Source organism: Mixophyes fleayi, chromosome 11 (genome assembly GCF_038048845.1).
Source record: "Mixophyes fleayi isolate aMixFle1 chromosome 11, aMixFle1.hap1, whole genome shotgun sequence".
NCBI classification, from domain to species: domain Eukaryota; kingdom Metazoa; phylum Chordata; class Amphibia; order Anura; family Limnodynastidae; genus Mixophyes; species Mixophyes fleayi.
Window position 1 is genome coordinate 78,620,319 of NC_134412.1, and position 20,659 is coordinate 78,640,977.

Below are 20,659 nucleotides of genomic sequence, written 5' to 3' on the forward strand. Positions count from 1 at the left end.
TGATCGTGTGTTCATGCTCTTTTTTTTTTTTTTATATTATCCATAATATAATATAATCCATTATGACTCTGATCTGTAAATTTACATTTTTCTAAGTTATCTTTTAAGTAGACACAAAGTTGCTCCGTGCACTCTTTTTCAGCCACATAAATTGCATTTTTACTACAATGTGAAACATTTGTGGAGAAACTACTATGAGGTGCCAATTATGTGGACATCAACTTTTACAGAAGTGTTGTAATTAATTTGTATGTTTCCCTGTCTTTTTCTTTGCTGGAATCATACTTGACAACTTGTCACAGTTTTCCTAATTTATATAAAAGATGACATATCCTGGTACTTAAGCTTAATTATTTCTGTTGAGGTTACAATTAGAAAACAACTTTCAAATGTCCCCTAAAATCGGGACTATTTTTTTTTATTGGGCGCATGATATTGATCATATTGAATATATATATTAAGTGCCTCAACGATCTCACTGGTCCTTGGGAGATCAATAAAACTGTGTTTTAGTGACAGGTGCTTTAAAAGACGAACTTAAATACTATTTGAAATTTCCTTTTCAGTGAGAATGTTGTTGGATCAGGAACTGAGATCCCTATAAAGATAATGAATGACCTTTAAAATAATTCCTTTTGATAACTTGTTCATCTGCCTTTCAGCTGATCACTTTTTGGATATCACATTTTTTATGTAAACAGAGCTAATGCGGTATTTATATTATCAGATTCCCTGCAGGCAATGTCAGACTTCTTCATACCTAAATGTGCAGCATATCAGCCAATTTACATCTTACTTACACACTTTTCCTACAGCCTTTAAGGACAAGCATAAACTACTTACTTGTAATTTAGAGCCAAATTTATGTATTAAACAGTTATATGAACATGCTGTTAAAACATAGTTTTTAAGAAAGATGGAATATTAAACACTCTGAGCTGTGGTCTATAATGCCCACTGGACACATAACTACTTATCTCATTGTATATAAATATCCACCAATGGTATCACTAAGATCATATGGTTGGATTAACGTGTTGATTACTCCTCCAATCCTGATCTTCTGCATTCTATATAAGAAATATGAATAGTGTAAAAGGAGTTTATTTGAACAACAGGGACTGGAGGAAGACATGAATACCTTAGGTAAGAAGTGTGTTTGAAATACAGATATATCCTGCTGTCATTATACACAGTATTGCTACATCCTTATTGTTTTCATTATTGCTATCCTGCATTTATAAATCTCCAACATTTACTTCGGTGTTCTAGATGGAAAACTATAACACAATTTGCAAAATATATCAGGATTAATATTGATCTTTGGCAAATGAGCTTACAATCTACGGCAGTGGACCGGATGGAGGGTCAGTTTTAAGCAGTTTAAGGCAGGCCTCTAAAGCTGTCCATTCATCATCATCATCATCATTTATTTATATAGCGCCAGTAAATTCCGTTGCGCTTTACAATTGGGGACAAACATTAATAAAACAATACTGGGTAATACATACAGACAGAGAGGTAAGAGAACCCTGCTCGCAAGCTTACAATCTTTAGGACAATGGGAGTTTGAAACACAAGGGCACGTGCTAAATCATATTGCACACTGGACCAGCTAGAATGCAAAGGTAAAGTATTGAGTGGGCTGTGTGATCAGTCACACAGCAATGTTGGTCAGAGGGTTGTTGTCTTGAGTTAGCTGTGTAGAGGATGGTAATAGGGTAACCTAGGGAAATTAAGATGGTGGTTGAGGAATATCATAAACTTGCCTGAAGAGGTTGGTTTTCAGAGAACGCTTGAAGGTTTGAAAACTATAGGAAAGTCTCACTGTGCGAGGGAGGGAATTCCACAAAGTGGGTGCAGCCCAATAAAAGTCCTGTAACCGGGAATGGGAGGATGTGATGAGAGTGCCTTGTATGTAATAGACCTTGAAGCCGCAGGTTGCGGTCCTCTAAAGGGGATTAGAGCAAGGTGAGATGGAACCGTGGAGTGGAGCAGGACTGCTGGACGATAAATGCAGAGGTTTAGGTCAACAGCAGTGAACTGAAGCGTTGCTATATTGCTAGCCATTGGCCTGATATCACAGCGTGTGTGGTCTTGATAGGAGTTTAATAATCCTGTTGAAATTCAGTTTCAGTGTTCAGTTATTTTATTGTTAAATAAATGATGAAGCTTGAAAAATTAAATGGAAATTCTACAGTGGATAGAAAGAGAGAATAAATTCAATGGAGGCTATTAAAGGGTACAATATTTATGTTGGAAAATAAAACTTGTAAATGAATTACACCTTTATCAGGAGACACACGACTACAAAACCTCTTAAACAGAGGATTCTAGAGCATTTAGGTAATATAAAAAGAATGATGCAGGTTTGATAAAGGGCGTCCAGTACTTTCCTATCGCAAAACATCCAGGGTTCTCCACCATCTGTCAGGAACAAGAGACCGATGGGTAAATTTATCAAGCTGCGTGATTGAAAAAGTGGAGATGTTGCCTATAGCAACCAATCAGATTCTAGTTATCATTTACTTAGTACATTCTACAAAATGACAGGTAGAATCTGATTGGTTGCTATAGACAACATCTCCACTTTTGCAAATGGCAGTTTGGTAAATATACCCCCAAGTTTTGACTTTGTGCTAAACTAAGCAGTATTTTAGGAGGAAAACAGGAAAGATAAAACGATTAAAGGGATGACGTAAAGTTTGTATTGTTTCCATCATTTACCTTTACTGTCAGAGCATCTCCTAATCCGCAAAACTAGGAGGAGATTGCGTTCGCATAGACCTGAAATGGGCAATGCATCTAGAAAGGAGTACAGAAAGAAATACCACAGGTCCATAGATTTTGCAGTTGGTAATTAACTCTTCATTAAAAGATAACAAGTAGGTCTCCCGGACTACCGGGAGAGCAGGCAAGTATCCCGCATACGGCAACTTCCTCCTCAACATGATGCAATTTGCGGTGAATCGCTTCATTTTGGCCCCACCTCCTGCAACAAAATGGCATTTATTTTTTTTGCGGGGGGTGGGACCATGACACAATTCACCACGCCCCCACCCCTCCCACCCTCTGACCACGCCCTCTGCCTGGGATCTCCCTGAATTAAATTTCCAAAGGTTGGCAAGTATGCTTAAGAGATTGGCACCAACGATGACATCATACCAACGTATATATATATTTCATATGTTCCGTGACCGCCATCTGCTGTCTTTATTTTCTTATTGTACATTAATTTATGTCACAATATAATATAATTTATACACGCATCTAATTAATTATATATGAATGCAATGCTATTGATGCACGTCTCTCTGTAATCATTCTGGATTAAAAAAGACATTATTGCATTAAGCTTTTCTTTAACAATACCTGGATACTTGTAAGTGGATTTCTCTATCACCCTTAATACCTTTATTGTACAGCAGTCTTATATAAAATATAGTTATTTTGTGTAAGTTAAGGGAATGGCGCCATTGCAGTTGTCACCTTGGACAAAAGATTGAATAAGGTCACCCAATGCATAGGGAAACCAAGGAGGGCTCTGTATAATTGAGGTGGCTGGACCCTGCCCCTGCTTCACACGGCTCTGCTTGAAAAGGGAGAGCTGCGTGCACCTAACGATAGTGCATGCAGCATTGCCCATGTATATTATGGGGATAGGAAGAGATGGAGAGCAGCCAAGTACTGTCTAAAATTATAGCCACGCCCCCATGCATGATGGTCACGCCCATTGGCGGCGTGGTGTGGAAACCCCCCTCTACAAATCTTGCGTTTGCCCCTGCAGCGGGTGTAATGCTTGGTAAAAACAAGTATTATACTGTTGTCAGTATAGGAACTGTTTCATGTAGGTGTAGGTCTGACCCTTCTTTAAAACTCAATAGAGTTTTTTCGCAGGATTTAAGGCTTATTTCCCTTTAATAAATAGAGCCCTATCACATACATGTATTTTCGTGCCTGCAGTGTTTCTCTCCCTGCTATTCTGGCCAATGGTTGGTGGGATGAGGAGCGATCTGAAGACGATCCAGAAGTGCTTGAAAGATCCGGACTACGAAGGGTTACTGGATATTGCCAAATCTGGGTTGCCTTCTTCTAAGACACTTCACCGGAAACACGTTGTGATTGTGGGTGCGGGCGTGGCTGGGCTGTCCGCTGCCAAAACTTTACTAGACGCCGGTCACAAAGTACGTAGGTGAATCTGTGTAATATCACTATTTGTTTTCTCATTTTCTATTAAAATGAGACTTAAAAACTTGTATTTTTTTTTTTTTACTAATGTAAAGATTTCATGTGAATTGCTTCAGTCTGTCATTTGGACTCGACACCCTTAAAGAAGAGCTCCGCCTAGAATTCCAGTGTAGCACCCACCGTTTCATGTTCGTGTGCATGATTATAAGTTTGTCATTAAACAAGAGAGAGTGAGAAGGGGAGATTCTAATTAAGTGTCTCCGGAACGTCCACTAAACACTTTGCTGCCGAGATTTTACAGAAATCTCCGCTGATTTTTTCTCGTGCCCCATAGAGCTGGGAGAGAAAATCAGCAGAGATTTCTATCGTAATTTCCGGCAATGTGCGCGGCGCTATGTCTGCACGCTACATTGTCTGCAAGTGAATCTTCCCCATAGCAATTGTTCTTTTTTTTAGGACTGTAACTGAAGAAATACTTTTTTAGAAATTGTTTTTAATTGAATTGCAGTAGTCGGAAGGTGGATGAGTACATGAATTTAAGTTTGTGCTGTGTCTTGTGTGAGATATGTGCGTGTTCTAGAGATGTTTATTAGATATATGTAACAGGATTTGGATATAGACTGGGTGTGGGGAGCAAAGGATATTTCTGAGTTAAAAGTGACACCTAGGATTAGTTTTCCAAGAGACATGTCATAGCTAGAGAACATTAGAGGGTGTATATAGGGCCGTTACTAGGGCTCCCAATAGGGGCGACCATCCAGGGTGTAACGCTGAAGGGGGGCACAGTGTATGAATATTTTAGCTTCATTTGGTTAAAATTGAGAGCTAGGGGGCAGTATTTTTGTTTCTCGCTCCAGGCTCTAAAATTTTAAGTAACGGTTGTGGGCGTAGGATCTAGTCTGGTGATACTCCAATCACCAGAAAGCAGAGATGAGGTGAATCTTGTGGATCGAACCTTGAAGGTGCAGTTTAATAAGTAGAAGGAAAATTAGGATAGGACAGCGCCCTAACGAATAAGGGGGTTTCAAAATACTCTGCAACTGAAATGCATTGTATTTGAGCAGACCATGTTACACAGATCATATTAAAGGCTCATTATAAGCCGATTTAAAAGCACTGCAATTTTCCAGTTGTAATAAAATCGCTATAAAAATCTGGTATGAGCCCTTCCAAAGCTGGGAGAGCACTAACATGGAAAGTGCTGATGTTTCGTCGCCCTAAATGTCAGTTCTGTTTCTAATTGTCACTCTGTCACCGATCTTTCCTCCATCAATCTGTCAAAAACGGAATGTAGAGTAGCCGGAATTTGCTAATTCCTTTTTGCACATGGCTTATCTAACAAACTCATAGAACGGTTACATATTGATTCGTGGAACGATAGTAGCAGGTCCTCATTGTAAGTTAACTAGCATTTCAGGACTGGCAGTCTTTTAAAGATTTTGTTTTCTTTAGGACACACCTCACCAACTGAGCATGATCATAATACAATTCTATTACACTCTATACAGACATAGGACACTACACCCCCAACATGACCTGACCACTGGACATGATCATAATACAATTCTATTATACTCTATACAGACATAGGAAACTACACCCCAACATGACCTCACCAACTGAGCATGATCATTATACAATTCTATTACACTCTATACAGACATAGGACACTACACCCCCAACATGACCTCACCACTGGACATGATCATAATACAATTCTATTACATGCTATGCAGACATAGGACACTACACCCCCAACATGACCTGACCACTGGACATGATCATAATACAATTCTATTACACTCTATACAGACATAGGACACTACACCTCCAACATGACCTGATCACTGGACATGATCATAATACAATTCTATTACACTCTATACAGACATAGGACACTACACCTCCAACATGACTTCACCACTGGACATGATCATAATACAATTCTATTACACTCTATACAGACATAGGACACTACACCCCAACATGACCTGACCACTGGACATGATCATAATACAATTCTATTATACTCTATACAGACATAGGAAACTACACCCCAACATGACCTCACCAACTGAGCATGATCATTATACAATTCTATTACACTCTATACAGACATAGGACACTACACCCCCAACATGACCTGACCACTGGACATGATCATAATACAATTCTATTACACTCTATACAGACATAGGACACTACACCCCCAACATGACCTGATCACTGGACATGATCATAATGCAATTCTATTACATGCTATGCAGACATAGGACACTACACCCCCAACATGACCTGACCACTGGACATGATCATAATACAATTCTATTACACTCTATACAGACATAGGACACTACACCCCCAACATGACCTGATCACTGGACATGATCATAATACAATTCTATTACACTCTATACAGACATAGGACACTACACCCCCAACATGACCTGATCACTGGACATGTTCATAATACAATTCTATTACACTCTATACAGACATAGGACACTACACCTCCAACATGACTTCAATGACTTCACCACTGGACATGATCATAATACAATTCTATTACACTCAATACAGACATAGGACACTACACCCCAACATGACCTGACCACTGGACATGATCATAATACAATTCTATTACACTGTATATGTCACGAATCAGAGTAGTAATACAGCTGAGGAGTCATGGATAGGTGGAGAAAACAAACAATGTTTATTGCTGGTGAACAGTTGATGAGATAATATCTTGCAGAGTTTACCAGATATACAGCTGATGCAGGTAAATAGGAGGTGAGGTAATATTCCAGACAGCATGCACAGGGAAATACACGGATAGGTCCCAGGTACAAATAAGGAACAGGTCAGCAGATAGTTCCCAATGCAGCATACAATCACAGGAGCAGGGTAGGAGACAGAATCACAAGGTGGAACCACAGGATATGACATCAGGATGACAACAATAACCAGCAATGACTGCTGGGAGGAACAGGTATATATAAGGGGAATGAGACACACCCAGGTGCATGAGATAATTAGTGAACATACAGGTTAACTCCTTAAGCACAAGAATAATGCACAATAGCAGCACCTCTGGGGAAAAGAGGTACTGCTGGAACACAAAATAGAAATACAAATAATAGAATGACAAAAGGGCAGGAGCTGCCATGCAAAGCAGCATGTAATGCATACGCTGTAGGCAGATCATGACAGTATCCCCTCCCTTAAGGGCGGATTCCAGACGCCCAATTACCAAAAATGTCTGAATTCATCGGAATCATAGTCCAGAATTGGGGGCCCGGCAGAAAAGTCCTCGTCCATGGGTGGATGGGCAAAGGAGACTATGCCAGCTGCCAGTTCAAGCTCTGTAGACCTTGCTCTCTTCTTTCGCTTTTTCTTTTTGCGAGAATTCCCTGGAACAGCAGTTTGAACCAATTGGGTGGAGCACAAGGAAAACTCTAGGCCAGGTGAGATGGGTGGACCTGCTGACAATACAGAGGCCCCGTAACAAGGCATAGCGGGAGGTGTTGGTGAAAACTTGTTGATCACTGCCTCAACAAATAGTTGTAAGTCAGAAAGAATGGGGTGATCAGACTCAACAAAAGGGTTTGCCCATTCCATAGCCTCTCCTCTAAAATGTGTTAACAAAAACAAAACTTGCCTCTTTGGGTCACTGGCAAGGCTAGGTACTGAGGGGAAATAAGAAGCACAAAACCTTAGTAGAGCACTAAATTGAGAAAGGTGCCCCTCAAAGGTAGATGACAGCTCACACTTGGCACCCTTGGCAACGGATGGTTCGGACTTGGCAGCAGGCTTGACAGGAGGCCCGGACTGGGTGGCAGGCTTGACAGCAGGCCCGGACTGGGCGGCAGACTTGGGAGCAGGCCCGGACTGGGCGGCAGACTTGGGAGCAGGCCCGGACTGGGCGGCAGACTTGGGAGCAGGCCCGGACTGGGCGGCAGACTTGGGAGCAGGCCCGGACTGGGCGGCAGACTTGGGAGCAGGCCCGGACTGGGCGGCAGACTTGGGAGCAGGCCCGGACTGGGCGGCAGACTTGGGAGCAGGCCCGGACTGGGCGGCAGACTTGGGAGCAGGCCCGGACTGGGCAGAAGGCTTGCCAGGGACAGCGCTTTGAGAAGCCTGAGGGCAGACAGCGCTTTGAGAAGCCTGAGGGCAGACAGCACTTTGAGAAGCCTGAGGGCAGACAGCACTTTGAGAAGCCTGAGGGCAGACAGCACTTTGAGAAGCCTGAGGGCAGACAGCACTTTGAGAAGCCTGAGGGCAGACAGCACTTTGAGAAGCCTGAGGGCAGACAGCACTTTGAGAAGCCTGAGGGCAGACAGCACTTTGAGAAGCCTGAGGGCAGACAGCACTTTGAGAAGCCTGAGGGCAGACAGCACCAAGTGGTAACTCGGGCTGAACCGCATGGACTGGCAACTCGGGCTGGACCGCATGGACTGGCAACTCGGGCTGGACCGCATGGACTGGCAACTCGGGCTGGACCGCATGGACTGGCAACTCGGGCTGGACCGCATGGACTGGCAACTCGGGCTGGACCGCATGGACTGGCAACTCGGGCTGGACCGCATGGACTGGCAACTCGGGCTGGACCGCATGGACTGGCAACTCGGGCTGGACCGCATGGACTGGCAACTCGGGCTGGAGGGACAGAACCCCCTCTGGAGCAGACTGTAAGAGCAGCGCCCCCTCTGGAACAGTCGATAAGGGCAGCGCCCCCTCTGGAGCAGACTGTAAGAGCAGCGCCCCCTCTGGAGCAGACGGTAAGGGCAGCGCCCCCTCTGGAGCAGACTGGAAGGGCAGCGCCCCCTCTGGAGCAGACTGGAAGGGCAGCGCCCCCTCTGGAGCAGACTGGAAGGGCAGCGCCCCCTCTGGAGCAGACTGGAAGGGCAGCGCCCCCTCTGGAGCAGACTGGAAGGGCAGCGCCCCCTCTGGAGCAGACTGGAAGGGCAGCGCCCCCTCTGGAGCAGACTGGAAGGGCAGCGCCCCCTCTGGAGCAGACTGGAAGGGCAGCGCCCCCTCTGGAGCAGACTGGAAGGGCAGCGCCCCCTCTGGAGCAGACTGGAAGGGCAGCGCCCCCTCTGGAGCAGACTGGAAGGGCAGCGCCCCCTCTGGAGCAGACTGGAAGGGCAGCGCCCCCTCTGGAGCAGACTGGAAGGGCAGCGCCCCCTCTGGAGCAGACTGGAAGGGCAGCGCCCCCTCTGGAGCAGACTGGAGCTCAGGAACAGAGACAGCGGCTGAAGACTCGGAACCGGACACAGTGGCAGGAGACTCGGAACCGGACACAGTGGCAGGAGACTCGGAACCGGACACAGTGGCAGGAGACTCGGAACCGGACACAGTGGCAGGAGACTCGGAACCGGACACAGTGGCAGCAGGCTCCAAGCTGGAGGCAGATGATGTGACCTCGGCACAGGAGACAGAGGCTGGCACCTCGGCACAGGAGACAGAGGCTGGCACCTCGGCACAGGAGACAGAGGCTGGCACCTCGGCACAGGAGACAGAGGCTGGCACCTCGGCACAGGAGACAGAGGCTGGCACCTCGGCACAGGAGACAGAGGCTGGCACCTCGGCACAGGAGACAGAGGCTGGCACCTCGGCACAGGAGACAGAGGCTGGCACCTCGGCACAGGAGACAGAGGCTGGCACCTCGGCACAGGAGACAGAGGCTGGCACCTCGGCACAGGAGACAGAGGCTGGCACCTCGGCACAGGAGACAGAGGCTGGCACCTCGGCACAGGAGACAGAGGGAATGGGTGCCTCAGGACAGGTGGCTGGAGCTGGCAGATGGGGTCTCTTCGCAGAGAACAGGGATGCTGGAGCATAAACAGATTTGGAGTGCCGAGAGGAAACAACAGGAGATGGTTCAGTAAGCTGACGTGGTCTACGGACAGGACAGTCCTGCAAGAAATGTGCATTGCTGGCACAGTAGAGACACAGTTTGTTGGTTACTCTGCGCTGTCGCTCCACTTCGGTCAGATGGGGGCGTGGCCCACTTGTGAACCGGGCATTAGTTAAACTGCAGTTGTGAGTTAAATGCAAATTTGACATGGTATTATTGCAAGGTGTTGGCGGCACGGATTCAGCAGCAGACAGAGTTGGCTGGGTCAAATCAACAGCATTAGATTTCAGTGAAACCGTCTCTGATAGTCTCCTGAGTGGGTCCAAAAGCAAAGCGGAAAATCCGGCCAGCTGGGAGCGCAACAATATAATGTCCATTTGTAAGGTCTGTAGCAGGGGTAATTCCATGATTGGTAAAACAGACATGTTGCAAAAGACAAATGAAAACTTGACTGCAGCAAAAAAAAGTCCCAGAACAAAACAAAACTTTCACCTGACTCCAAAGCTGTTTTTTGGGCTGGTTATACTGTCACGAATCAGAGTAGTAATACAGCTGAGGAGTCATGGATAGGTGGAGAAAACAAACAATGTTTATTGCTGGTGAACAGTTGATGAGATAATATCTTGCAGAGTTTACCAGATATACAGCTGATGCAGGTAAATAGGAGGTGAGGTAATATTCCAGACAGCATGCACAGGGAAATACACGGATAGGTCCCAGGTACAAATAAGGAACAGGTCAGCAGATAGTTCCCAATGCAGCATACAATCACAGGAGCAGGGTAGGAGACAGAATCACAAGGTGGAACCACAGGATATGACATCAGGATGACAACAATAACCAGCAATGACTGCTGGGAGGAACAGGTATATATAAGGGGAATGAGACACACCCAGGTGCATGAGATAATTAGTGAACATACAGGTTAACTCCTTAAGCACAAGAATAATGCACAATAGCAGCACCTCTGGGGAAAAGAGGTACTGCTGGAACACAAAATAGAAATACAAATAATAGAATGACAAAAGGGCAGGAGCTGCCATGCAAAGCAGCATGTAATGCATACGCTGTAGGCAGATCATGACAGTATACAGACATAGGACACTACACCCCCAACATGACCTGACCACTGGACATGATCATAATACTATTCTGTTATACTCTATGGATCCAGTCAGCTATAGACAATGTATTAAGTATAAGCAAAAAACTCTTTAAGATGAAATGCAGTAGTGTTAGGACTACACCTTGCTCACAACCTCATTATCTCCCTAAACCAAGTGTGATCACATATGGACAATTTTACTTTAAAAAAAATTGGCTCTCCCAAAATAGTAATTTAAAAATGAATGCAACAAGGACTGTCAACCTGGTCCATGTTCTCCAAGAGAGTGACTAAAAAGAAATATTAAATGAATCATATTTTATATTCCAGGTGACTGTAGTAGAAGCCAATAACCGTGTGGGAGGCCGTGTGGAAACACACAGAGACCCAGAGGGCTGGTATGCAGATTTGGGACCCATGCGTCTGCCAAACTCACACAGGTAGTTTCAATCTCTGCTTGGAGTGTCTTTGCCCAGTAGACAAATGGAAAGCAGATTTTCATACGTGCTATGGTCACTTTGAGTACTGTGTGATGCCTTTTGGGTTAGCCAGTGCCCCCACAACTTTGCGGCACTTTGTAAATTACATTTTAAGAGACCACTTAGCTAAATATGTAGTGATCAGCTTGTTTATGTGATCCCAATACATAGTTCTTTGCAAGTCACTCAGCTTGATCGTCAATCAACCAGATCTTCTTAACCTGCAAACCTACCTCTGTCAGACATGAATGCTTCCCATATTGAAAGCCTTATTCCAAAAATAGATGTCAAAACAGCTGATATGCATGCAAAATATTTTTTGATTGTAATTAGAGAGTTGCATTGTAGGTTTAACAATGTTAATAATATACTGTACTTTCACTAATAGGCTATAACTTGCTCAGTTTGATACTTGATCTAGAAATAGAACATTAAGAATTTGTGATTCAATTAATTTTTGTGTAACACAAGGACTAAATCACATTGGCGCTGATTGGATATTGAAAGTGTTTCTGTTCATTTTTCCAGGATTGTACATGAATATATTCAGCAGTTTGGTTTGAAACTGAATCCTTTTATTATATCGGATGAAGACAATTTTTATTTTTTCAACAATATAAGACAAGTGCACAGGGACGTTATGAAGACACCAAACCTATTTGGGTTCCATCTAAGGTCTGAGGAAGAAGGAAAATCTGCTGATGATCTGTTTTCTGAAAAAGTGGACAAGGTACATAATGTTCCTTTTAGCAGTGCTCCCTCTTTGTGGGGCCCCCTTTAAAGCGCTACCCTCAGTTACCATCACTTATATCCTCTGCAAATACAGAGCCGGATTAACAATAGGGCTAAAGAGGCTACAGCCCAGGGGCCTCTGGCTGCTGGGGGGCCCGCCGGCATTCATCGGGTTGGGGGCGTCCCCGGCTCTGACTGTCACCTGTTCAAGGAGAATGACAGGCAGCTAACAGTAAATGTTATGCTGTTAGCTGCCTGCTGTCACTGTAAGACTTACGCGGTGCGCAGTAATCTCCTTACTGAGGAGATCTCGTGAGAGTGAGACAATGAGTCATAGCCTCACTCTCAAGAGATCTCCTCAGTAAGGAGATTACTGGGCACCGCATAAGTGCTACAGGGAGTGGAAGAACGGAAGGAGATTAGCTCATGGGGGTGGCCTCATGGCTGGGGGGGCCTCATGGGGGGGAGGGGGCCCTCACAGTACCCTTAGCAAGGGATCCTCCCTACCCTTAATCCGGCCCTGTGCACATTAAACTGTATTCATTCCCGTACATGTTAACTTCTTTATAATACCACTGTCATTGTAATGTCAGTTTTGATGATGGGCATCTTCATATTCAAAACATTAGGCTAGGTACACACCGAAGAATTTCCGACTGACGTGTTATCTCAAACGATTGTACCTACGACTGAAGGTCCGATCAGTCTGACGATTCATGCATACACACTGACACGATTTACCTTCAGATCTGTGCTCTTCATCTGGTCCTCTAATCCGGAGAATGACAGCACAATATTCATTCATTCATTATTGTCACATTGTCACACTGATTAAAACTGCCTTGTTATAGCTATCCACATGTCCTAACGAATTTGTGACTCTGAAACGAAACATTCTGTCTCAGAGCGAACAAGTTAATTATTCCTCCTACAGCACTCTCTACATTTATTCCCCGGGACATTCATCACTAGCATCGGCTGAAAAGAGCCTGACTCTGTAAACTCTATGGAGATTGTGAGCATGAGGGCATACACACTACATGATCGGTCAGTGATTGGTCGGAAAATATTAAACAGTACGACCAACAAAATGAGCCGACAATCGACACTTTAGTGTCACTATACACACTAACCCGACTTCCGACCGAACGGTCGTATGTCGGCTGATTTGCCCGATTATTGGGCGAAAACGCTCCAGTGTGTACCTGGCCTTAGCGCTTACACTTAGGTTTGACTCTAACAAATATTAATCCTGAATTAGAGGCTTTTTTATATTTTCAAATACAATTTCAACTATTTTAAAGCGACCTCGTGTACATGGTCTCAAGTTGTGATCTTCTTCCATTGCATCTTCTCTCCTGATATATTAATTCCCAACTGTAATATTCAAAGGGGTTCTTGCAAACAGGATGACTGTGGGACAGAGAATAAGTGTTACCAGCCACTAGTTTAAAACTACTTTTACTGATATTAAATATATTTGTTGTCTCATGTGACTCCATTTTATTGTCCACTATCCAAGAAGATACTATAGGTCTTGTCTCACACGGTTCTTGTTTGTCTTTTTTTAGTATCTGAAGGAAATGAATGCCAGATATTGCTCTGACATATTGGAAATATTTGACAAAGTCTCTGAACAGGTAACCAAATAAGGTCAGATGTTGGAAACTACCACAATTTAAAACCTCTGTGCAAAATGATTTAAAGGGTTCTTAGTGAGATGCAACAAGTTCAGTAGGGTTTGGTTTGGTGTTCACCTGAACAATAAAGGATTGTAGCAAGAATCAGGATTCTCTCAACCTTTTGCCATCCAAATATTATCCCTGATTTCACTGTGACTTTAGCGTACAGTTTCGTGTACATTGTTCCGTTATTGTTCAACACCAGAATGGGTAAGAAATGTGATCTAAGTGACTGACCGTGGAATGATTGTTGGTGCCAGACAGGGTGGTTTGTGTATCTCAGAAACTGCTGATCTCTTGGGATTTTTCTGCACAACAGTCTCTAGGTGTTTACAGAGAATGATGTGTAAAAACACCTGGTTAATAAGTAGGTCAGAATATAATGGTCAGACTGGTTCAAGCTGACAAGAAGGTGACAGTAATCAAATACCATGTGTTACAACCAGAGCCGGATTTAGACCTCATAGGGCCCTAGGCAGGATACTGTTTTTGGGCCCCCTCCCTGAAACAATCCATAGCACTATATTTTTGCAGCCTACCATATACCCCTATAGTTACGTAGAAGTGAAAGCATGTGCCGCCGCATGCCTACCATATACCCCTATAGTTACGTAGAAGTGAAAGCATGTGCCGCCGCATGCCTACCATATACCCCTATAGTTAAGTAGATATGAAAGCATGTGTTTGCAAAAATAATACGCATAAATCCAAGTATGTGCTCTTGTCACTTTTGTCCCTCTATCATCACACTGTGCCCCTTCATTGTCACTTTTGCCCCTTCACAATATCACATGTGCCCTTTCACCATCACCACCTCTGTGCCCATCACCACCTCTGTGCCAATCACCATCACCACCTCTGTGCCAATCACCATCACCACCTCTGTGCCCATCACCACCTCTGTGCCCATCACCATCACCACCTCTGTGCCAATCACCATCACCACCTCTGTGCCCATCACCACCTCTGTGCCCTTCACCATCACCACCTCTGTGCCCTTCACCATCACCACCTCTGTGCCTCTTCACCATCACCACTTCTGTGCCAATCACCATCACCACCTCTGTGCCCATCACCACCTCTGTGCCCATCACCACCTCTGTGCCTCTTCACCATCACCACTTCTGTGCCAATCACCATCACCACCTCTGTGCCTCTTCACCATCACCACCTCTGTGCCCTTCACAATCACCACTTCTGTGCCAATCACCATCACCACCTCTGTGCCCATCACCACCTCTGTGCCCATCACCACCTCTGTGCCTCTTCACCATCACCACCTCTGTGCCCATCACCACCTCTGTACCTCTTCACCATCACCACCTCTGTGCCCATCACCACCTCTGTGCCTCTTCACCATCACCACCTCTGTGCCAATCACTATCAGCAATTCTGTGCCCCTTCACCATCACCACCTTTGTGCCCTTCACCATCACCACCTCGGTGCCAATCACTATCACCAATTCTGTGCCCCTTCACCATCACCACCTCTGTGCCCTTCACCATCACCACTTCTGTGCCAATCACCATCACCACTTCTGTGCCAATCAGCATCTCTGTGCCCTTCACCATCACCACTTCTGTGCCCCTTCACCATCACCACTTCTGTCCCTCCGTTGTTTTACTTACCTTTCTATTGCCTCTCTTCTCCGGCGCGCTGCTCCTCCTCCTCGGTCAGTCCAGATTTACAAAAAAAAAAGAAAAAAAAAAAAGAGTCACGTGATCGCTCGTCGGGTCCCGGCAGCCTCTTCTCCTCTCTCTATCCCTGAGACACTGAGAGGAGAAGAAAAAATTTTGGCCCCTCCCCCGACTCGCGGCACCCGACTCCCCCCTCCCCCGACTCGTGCGGGGGGGGGGGATGCCGCGAGTCGGGGGAGGGGGCGAATTTTTTTTAAAAAATTGCTCCTGTCCCCCCAGGCTGTGCCCCCCCGAGAGCCGCAGGTGCCTAGGTTGCCTAGCGGTAAATCCGGCCCTGGTTACAACAGTGGTTTGCAAAAGAGCATTTTTGAAGACTAGAAAAATGTTGCCTGGTCAGAAGAGTCTTGAATTCTATTGCAACATCCAGATGGTAGGGTCAGAATTTGGCGTAAACAACAAGAATGAAATCAATCAGTTCTAGAATGGTGTACCTAATAAAGTGACCAATATATAATTTTACTACCGTATTTTTTAAGTCTCAGTATTACAGCTCCTAAGTTTGTGGGGAAAAGGACTATGATATTTGGTAATAAATAACATAATGGTACAGAGCTTCGCACTTTTCCGTAGTATAGTTCACATTGTGCTTTCAACAGTTTCCTTTTTTAGTGATTTCCTTTACAAAATTAAAATTTACAAAATGTCCAGTTCAGTGATAAATCCTGTGACAATACTGTGTTCTTATCTTCTCCTACAACAGTTTTTCCTGGAGAATGAATTAGGTTTGAGCACAGGAGCTATTGAAATGCTTGGTGACTACATGGATCTGAACAGTCAATTCTACATCTCATTCATGGAATCAATTATAGATGCCATTACATTTAACACTACCAGGTACAGTAAGGAAGATATTATTTTATTTTAGATATTTTCTGTTTTCATTAATAGCATTGAATTAATACTTTACTGCTCACTTTTTCTCTACCCACATAATCCCAATGCAATATATATCTACAAAGGAGTGAGTCTTAAATGTATTACAGGAATTATTATAACAAACTTAAGCATGGAATCTTGCTATCTGTGTATTGTCCAGGCACTTGGTTTCTTATAAGTGTTGCTTTATGTTTGGCCAATCGCATTATTTAACACCATTGGGGCTGACATGATAATGAGTGCAGACAGTGGCGTAACTAGCGCCGTTGCATTGAGTGCTACGGAGATGGGCCCTAGTCATCTCTGGGCCCCATAGCCAAAGCCCTTACTGCATTAACAGTAGTTACGCCACTATCTCAGTCTGCCTCTACCCAACGTGAACATGACCACTGGATATGATCCTAATACAATTCTGTTATATTCTATACAAGCATAGGACTCTATACAGGCATAGGACACAACATGAGCATGACCATCGGGCATGAATATAATAAAATTATATTACACTTTATGCAGACACACCTTACACCCACAAAACATGGGATAAATCTCTGGAGACAAATGGTGGTGAATTAACACCATAGTGTAGAAGAATACCACCAATTTTACCTCCCGTTTACCTACATTTGTTTATTTTTCTGTCTGGGTTGTTGTAGGTCAATGTCACCATATTTTTAAGTATTTGCTTTGGAGAATGCCCTAAGATTCTCCTGTTGCTTTGGAACTACAAATCCCAATATACACTTTGGCTGTCAGAGCATACCTGGGAGCCATGAGTTGACTAACTGAAGTAAATCCACGAAACTCTCTCAATGATTGTTTTGTAAGGGATGATTGACTAGGATCAGAGCACCACTTTCTGCTAATTTTTCATCTTCTACATGTACATATGTACAGTGTAATGAGGTAAGTGGGGACAAGGCAATCAGATCATTAGCCTGGTGTGCGGATCTTGTGGGAGGCAGTGACCTGTCCATTTGTGTGATTATATTAGAGAGGACAGGGGTGCATTTGGCAGGGATGATGTCAGTCACAGACAGAGTTGCATAGGGGAAGGAGCATGGTTCCATGAAAGAGTAGTCATGTGAGACTAATGTCAAACTGGTGCAAGGAGATTGCGGTGTCAGATGCTCTTGTATTCGAAAACAGCTCAACATCTAAATTGCTTTTTATTGGGATGCAAATACAATGGTTCATAATTTGCCTTTTGATGTTTCCGTTGTTTGTTTTTTGTTGCCAATGGCAAGTAACACCTGTGACTACCTGTCTATATGTACTAAGTCCCGGCCTATATTTAGTATGATATCACTTACTTGACTGTAGATCAGAATCAGTGAAGGTCTAATACATATAGAGAGGAAGATCACTTTATCTTTTTTTCATTTCATTGTGTTTCACTAGGTTGGATGAGATCACTGGAGGATTCGATCAGTTGCCTTTGGCTTTTGCACGTCGTCTTGGAAGTAGAATCAGACTAAATGCCACTGTAGTTAAAGTCACGAGGAAGCAGAACACTGTGATTGTCCAGTACCGCAAAGATAAATCTTCCGATCTCACCAGCTTAGCAGCAGACTATGTCATCATCACCTCCACTGCAAGAGCCACCAGACGCATTGAGTTCAGTCCTCCACTGAGTAAGGACAAGAACAACGCATTGAGTTTTGTCCATTATTTAAGTGCAACAAAGATTCTGCTGAGCTGCAACGAGAGATTCTGGGAGAAAGATGGGATAGTGGGTGGAAGAAGTTCTACTGATCGTCCATCTCGCACCATCTATTACCCAAGTCATAACTTCACCAATGGAGGTGGTGTCCTCCTAGCATCTTACACTGTGGCAGACGACTCGATGTTCTTTACATCACTCAGTAACGAGGACTGTGTCGATGTGGTTCTACAAGACTTGGCTGCCATCCACAGGAGATCAAAGGAGGAGCTCAGAAAGCTGTGTCCAAAATCTGTGGTGAAGAAGTGGAGCCTGGATCCATATTCTATGGGAGCTTTTGCCTACTTTACCCCTTACCAGTTTGGCAACATGTACAAATCTTTATCTCAACCTGAAGGCAGAATATATTTTGCTGGAGAACACACATCTTCTCCTCACGGTTGGATTGACACTGCTATCAAAAGTGGTCTGAAAGCTGCAAGAGACATCCACAAGGATGCCAATATGTTTCTCTATAGATAAATCCTTCCAGGTTCTGGGATCTTCCACATGAAAATTGTGACCAGCAACAACTATCATTGCCAAGCATGGCTGCTGGAAATATTAAACAGAGAGATAAAGTACAGCAGGACACATCATAGAGCACTCTCCCTAAATGCACACTCCGTAAATATTTTAGCTTTAAAAATTATGTTTTGAAGTTTGCAGAATCTGCATCATTTCTATGAAGATATTGTGCCCAAGTTAGAGTTGAGCGCAATTTGCAGCCCGAACGTACACAGAAAATTTGGGCAGCAAAATAGCGCTTTTACCTGGTTATTTTGAGTTGCAGATATCTTAAGGTATGTGCAGCTAAAAATATCATGTAAGAATGTCTTGCCATCCAGGGCCCGCGGGGGCATATAATGCACCATAGTAAAGTACTAAGAACTAGATACACACACTGTATTTAAAGTCCTTTAATTGAAATAAAGATTCAACCAACCCCTTGTTGTGTTCTTTATTGCTTACATAATTACTTAGGGACCTTCTTATTGTCTTCTTCTTTCTTTATTTCCTTGTTATGTCTTAATTTTTTCTTTGGCAACCCAGTGGTTAAGAGTAAAACAAGGTTTATAGACCACGTCCTAATTGCTCCTAGCGGAGCCATGGTGCAAATGTCAGCCGGGTGCCTCTCTACATATCACCAGATCAGCTTTGCTCTGATTGGCTAGGTTGTGGGAAAGCTGCTCTGATTGGCTACTTGTGTACCCTAACAGGCGTAACTGGCGATACAACCAGCTCAAAACAGGCTGCATCTACAGGGGGCGTGCTGCATTTATAGGCTGCATGGGTGCGCCCCCAATCCGCCTCTCCAGGTGAAGATGGTGCATGCACAGTAAACCACAGCTGACTTGTGTGCCTGAGAGTTGAATTTACAGCTCTAACAGAGAATGTCCACTTTTTAAATCTGTTTGCACGCAGGTTAATACGTAGGTCAAGTGAGTATCTGACTATCAGCACCATCAATATCGTCATCACCAATAGCTTTCATCCTTTTTTTAATGGCAGAACCATGGTAGAATAATAGCCACGTCACCTTACTCCGTTTGTACCAGAAATGACATATAGCCAACAAGATCTTTAATTGCATAAAATTTAAAAACTGAGGACTGGATGTGTGGAAATGTTACACCTGACCTGGTGTAGAGTGCAAATACCACACAGCTGTCGAAGTCAGCATATTGGATAAAGTCATTTCAATTGAAATCGAGCAAACTTGGTTGTCTTTGTCTGAAAAGATGCGTACGGTACGCTACAGCGTAAAAGGGCACGCTACGGCGTAAAAGGGCGTACGCAGCTGCAACACGTGGCAACAACAGTATTTAGTCTTTTACATACATTCGCACACACACGCACACTTGTAAAATAGTACACATTAATGGTAGTTGCAACACATAGTCATTTATGTCGAAATATAGTAGTATTTATGTGTAATATCATAAGTTATATGCATATCAGTAAAACATATGGTACAGGTTGAAGGAATCATATCATGTGTGGTATCATAATACTCCTATTAACATTTGCAACTGTCCGGGCCACTCTGCGAAGGGATCGCAGAGTGCATACGCAAGTTATGAATGATAGGGAATTATGAACTATTAAGACTAAGGAATCTTGGCGGGAAGATCGGAGCATACCCCCTGAGGAGATGACCCCCTCCTTTGGATTCTTTAGGTTGAACTAGTCAATGATTGACAACCCCTTGGACCTTCCTGAAACCTGGACCAATAGAAGCAAGCTATACCATTCTGCATTGTTTTACTGTATTTCTGTGTGCATATAAGCAGCAGCTCCTCATCTAGTGTGCAGACATCTCGTCCCCAGACTTCA

General features: G+C 44.0%; 1 protein-coding gene across 1 annotated transcript; it reads left to right on the top strand.

The window, feature by feature from the left end:
* The first annotated feature begins 1,122 nt into the window (after window positions 1-1,122).
* LOC142106828 (L-amino-acid oxidase-like) lies at window positions 1,123-19,217 on the top strand. The gene is made up of 7 exons (XM_075189856.1): window positions 1,123-1,146; window positions 3,964-4,184; window positions 11,484-11,593; window positions 12,161-12,362; window positions 13,936-14,004; window positions 16,445-16,578; window positions 18,022-19,217. Exons 1-7 carry the CDS (start codon window positions 1,134-1,136, stop codon window positions 18,803-18,805), a joined length of 1,533 nt encoding a protein of 510 aa, XP_075045957.1. The 5' UTR covers window positions 1,123-1,133; the 3' UTR covers window positions 18,806-19,217.
* Window positions 19,218-20,659: the final 1,442 nt, after the last annotated feature.

Bases quoted from the DNA above. Each gene is read 5' to 3' on its own strand.
- LOC142106828 (XM_075189856.1), top strand. The intron at 11,594-12,160 runs GTAGTTTCAATC...TCATTTTTCCAG, and splicing joins CGTCTGCCAAACTCACACAG to GATTGTACATGAATATATTC. The intron at 12,363-13,935 runs GTACATAATGTT...GTCTTTTTTTAG, and splicing joins TTTCTGAAAAAGTGGACAAG to TATCTGAAGGAAATGAATGC.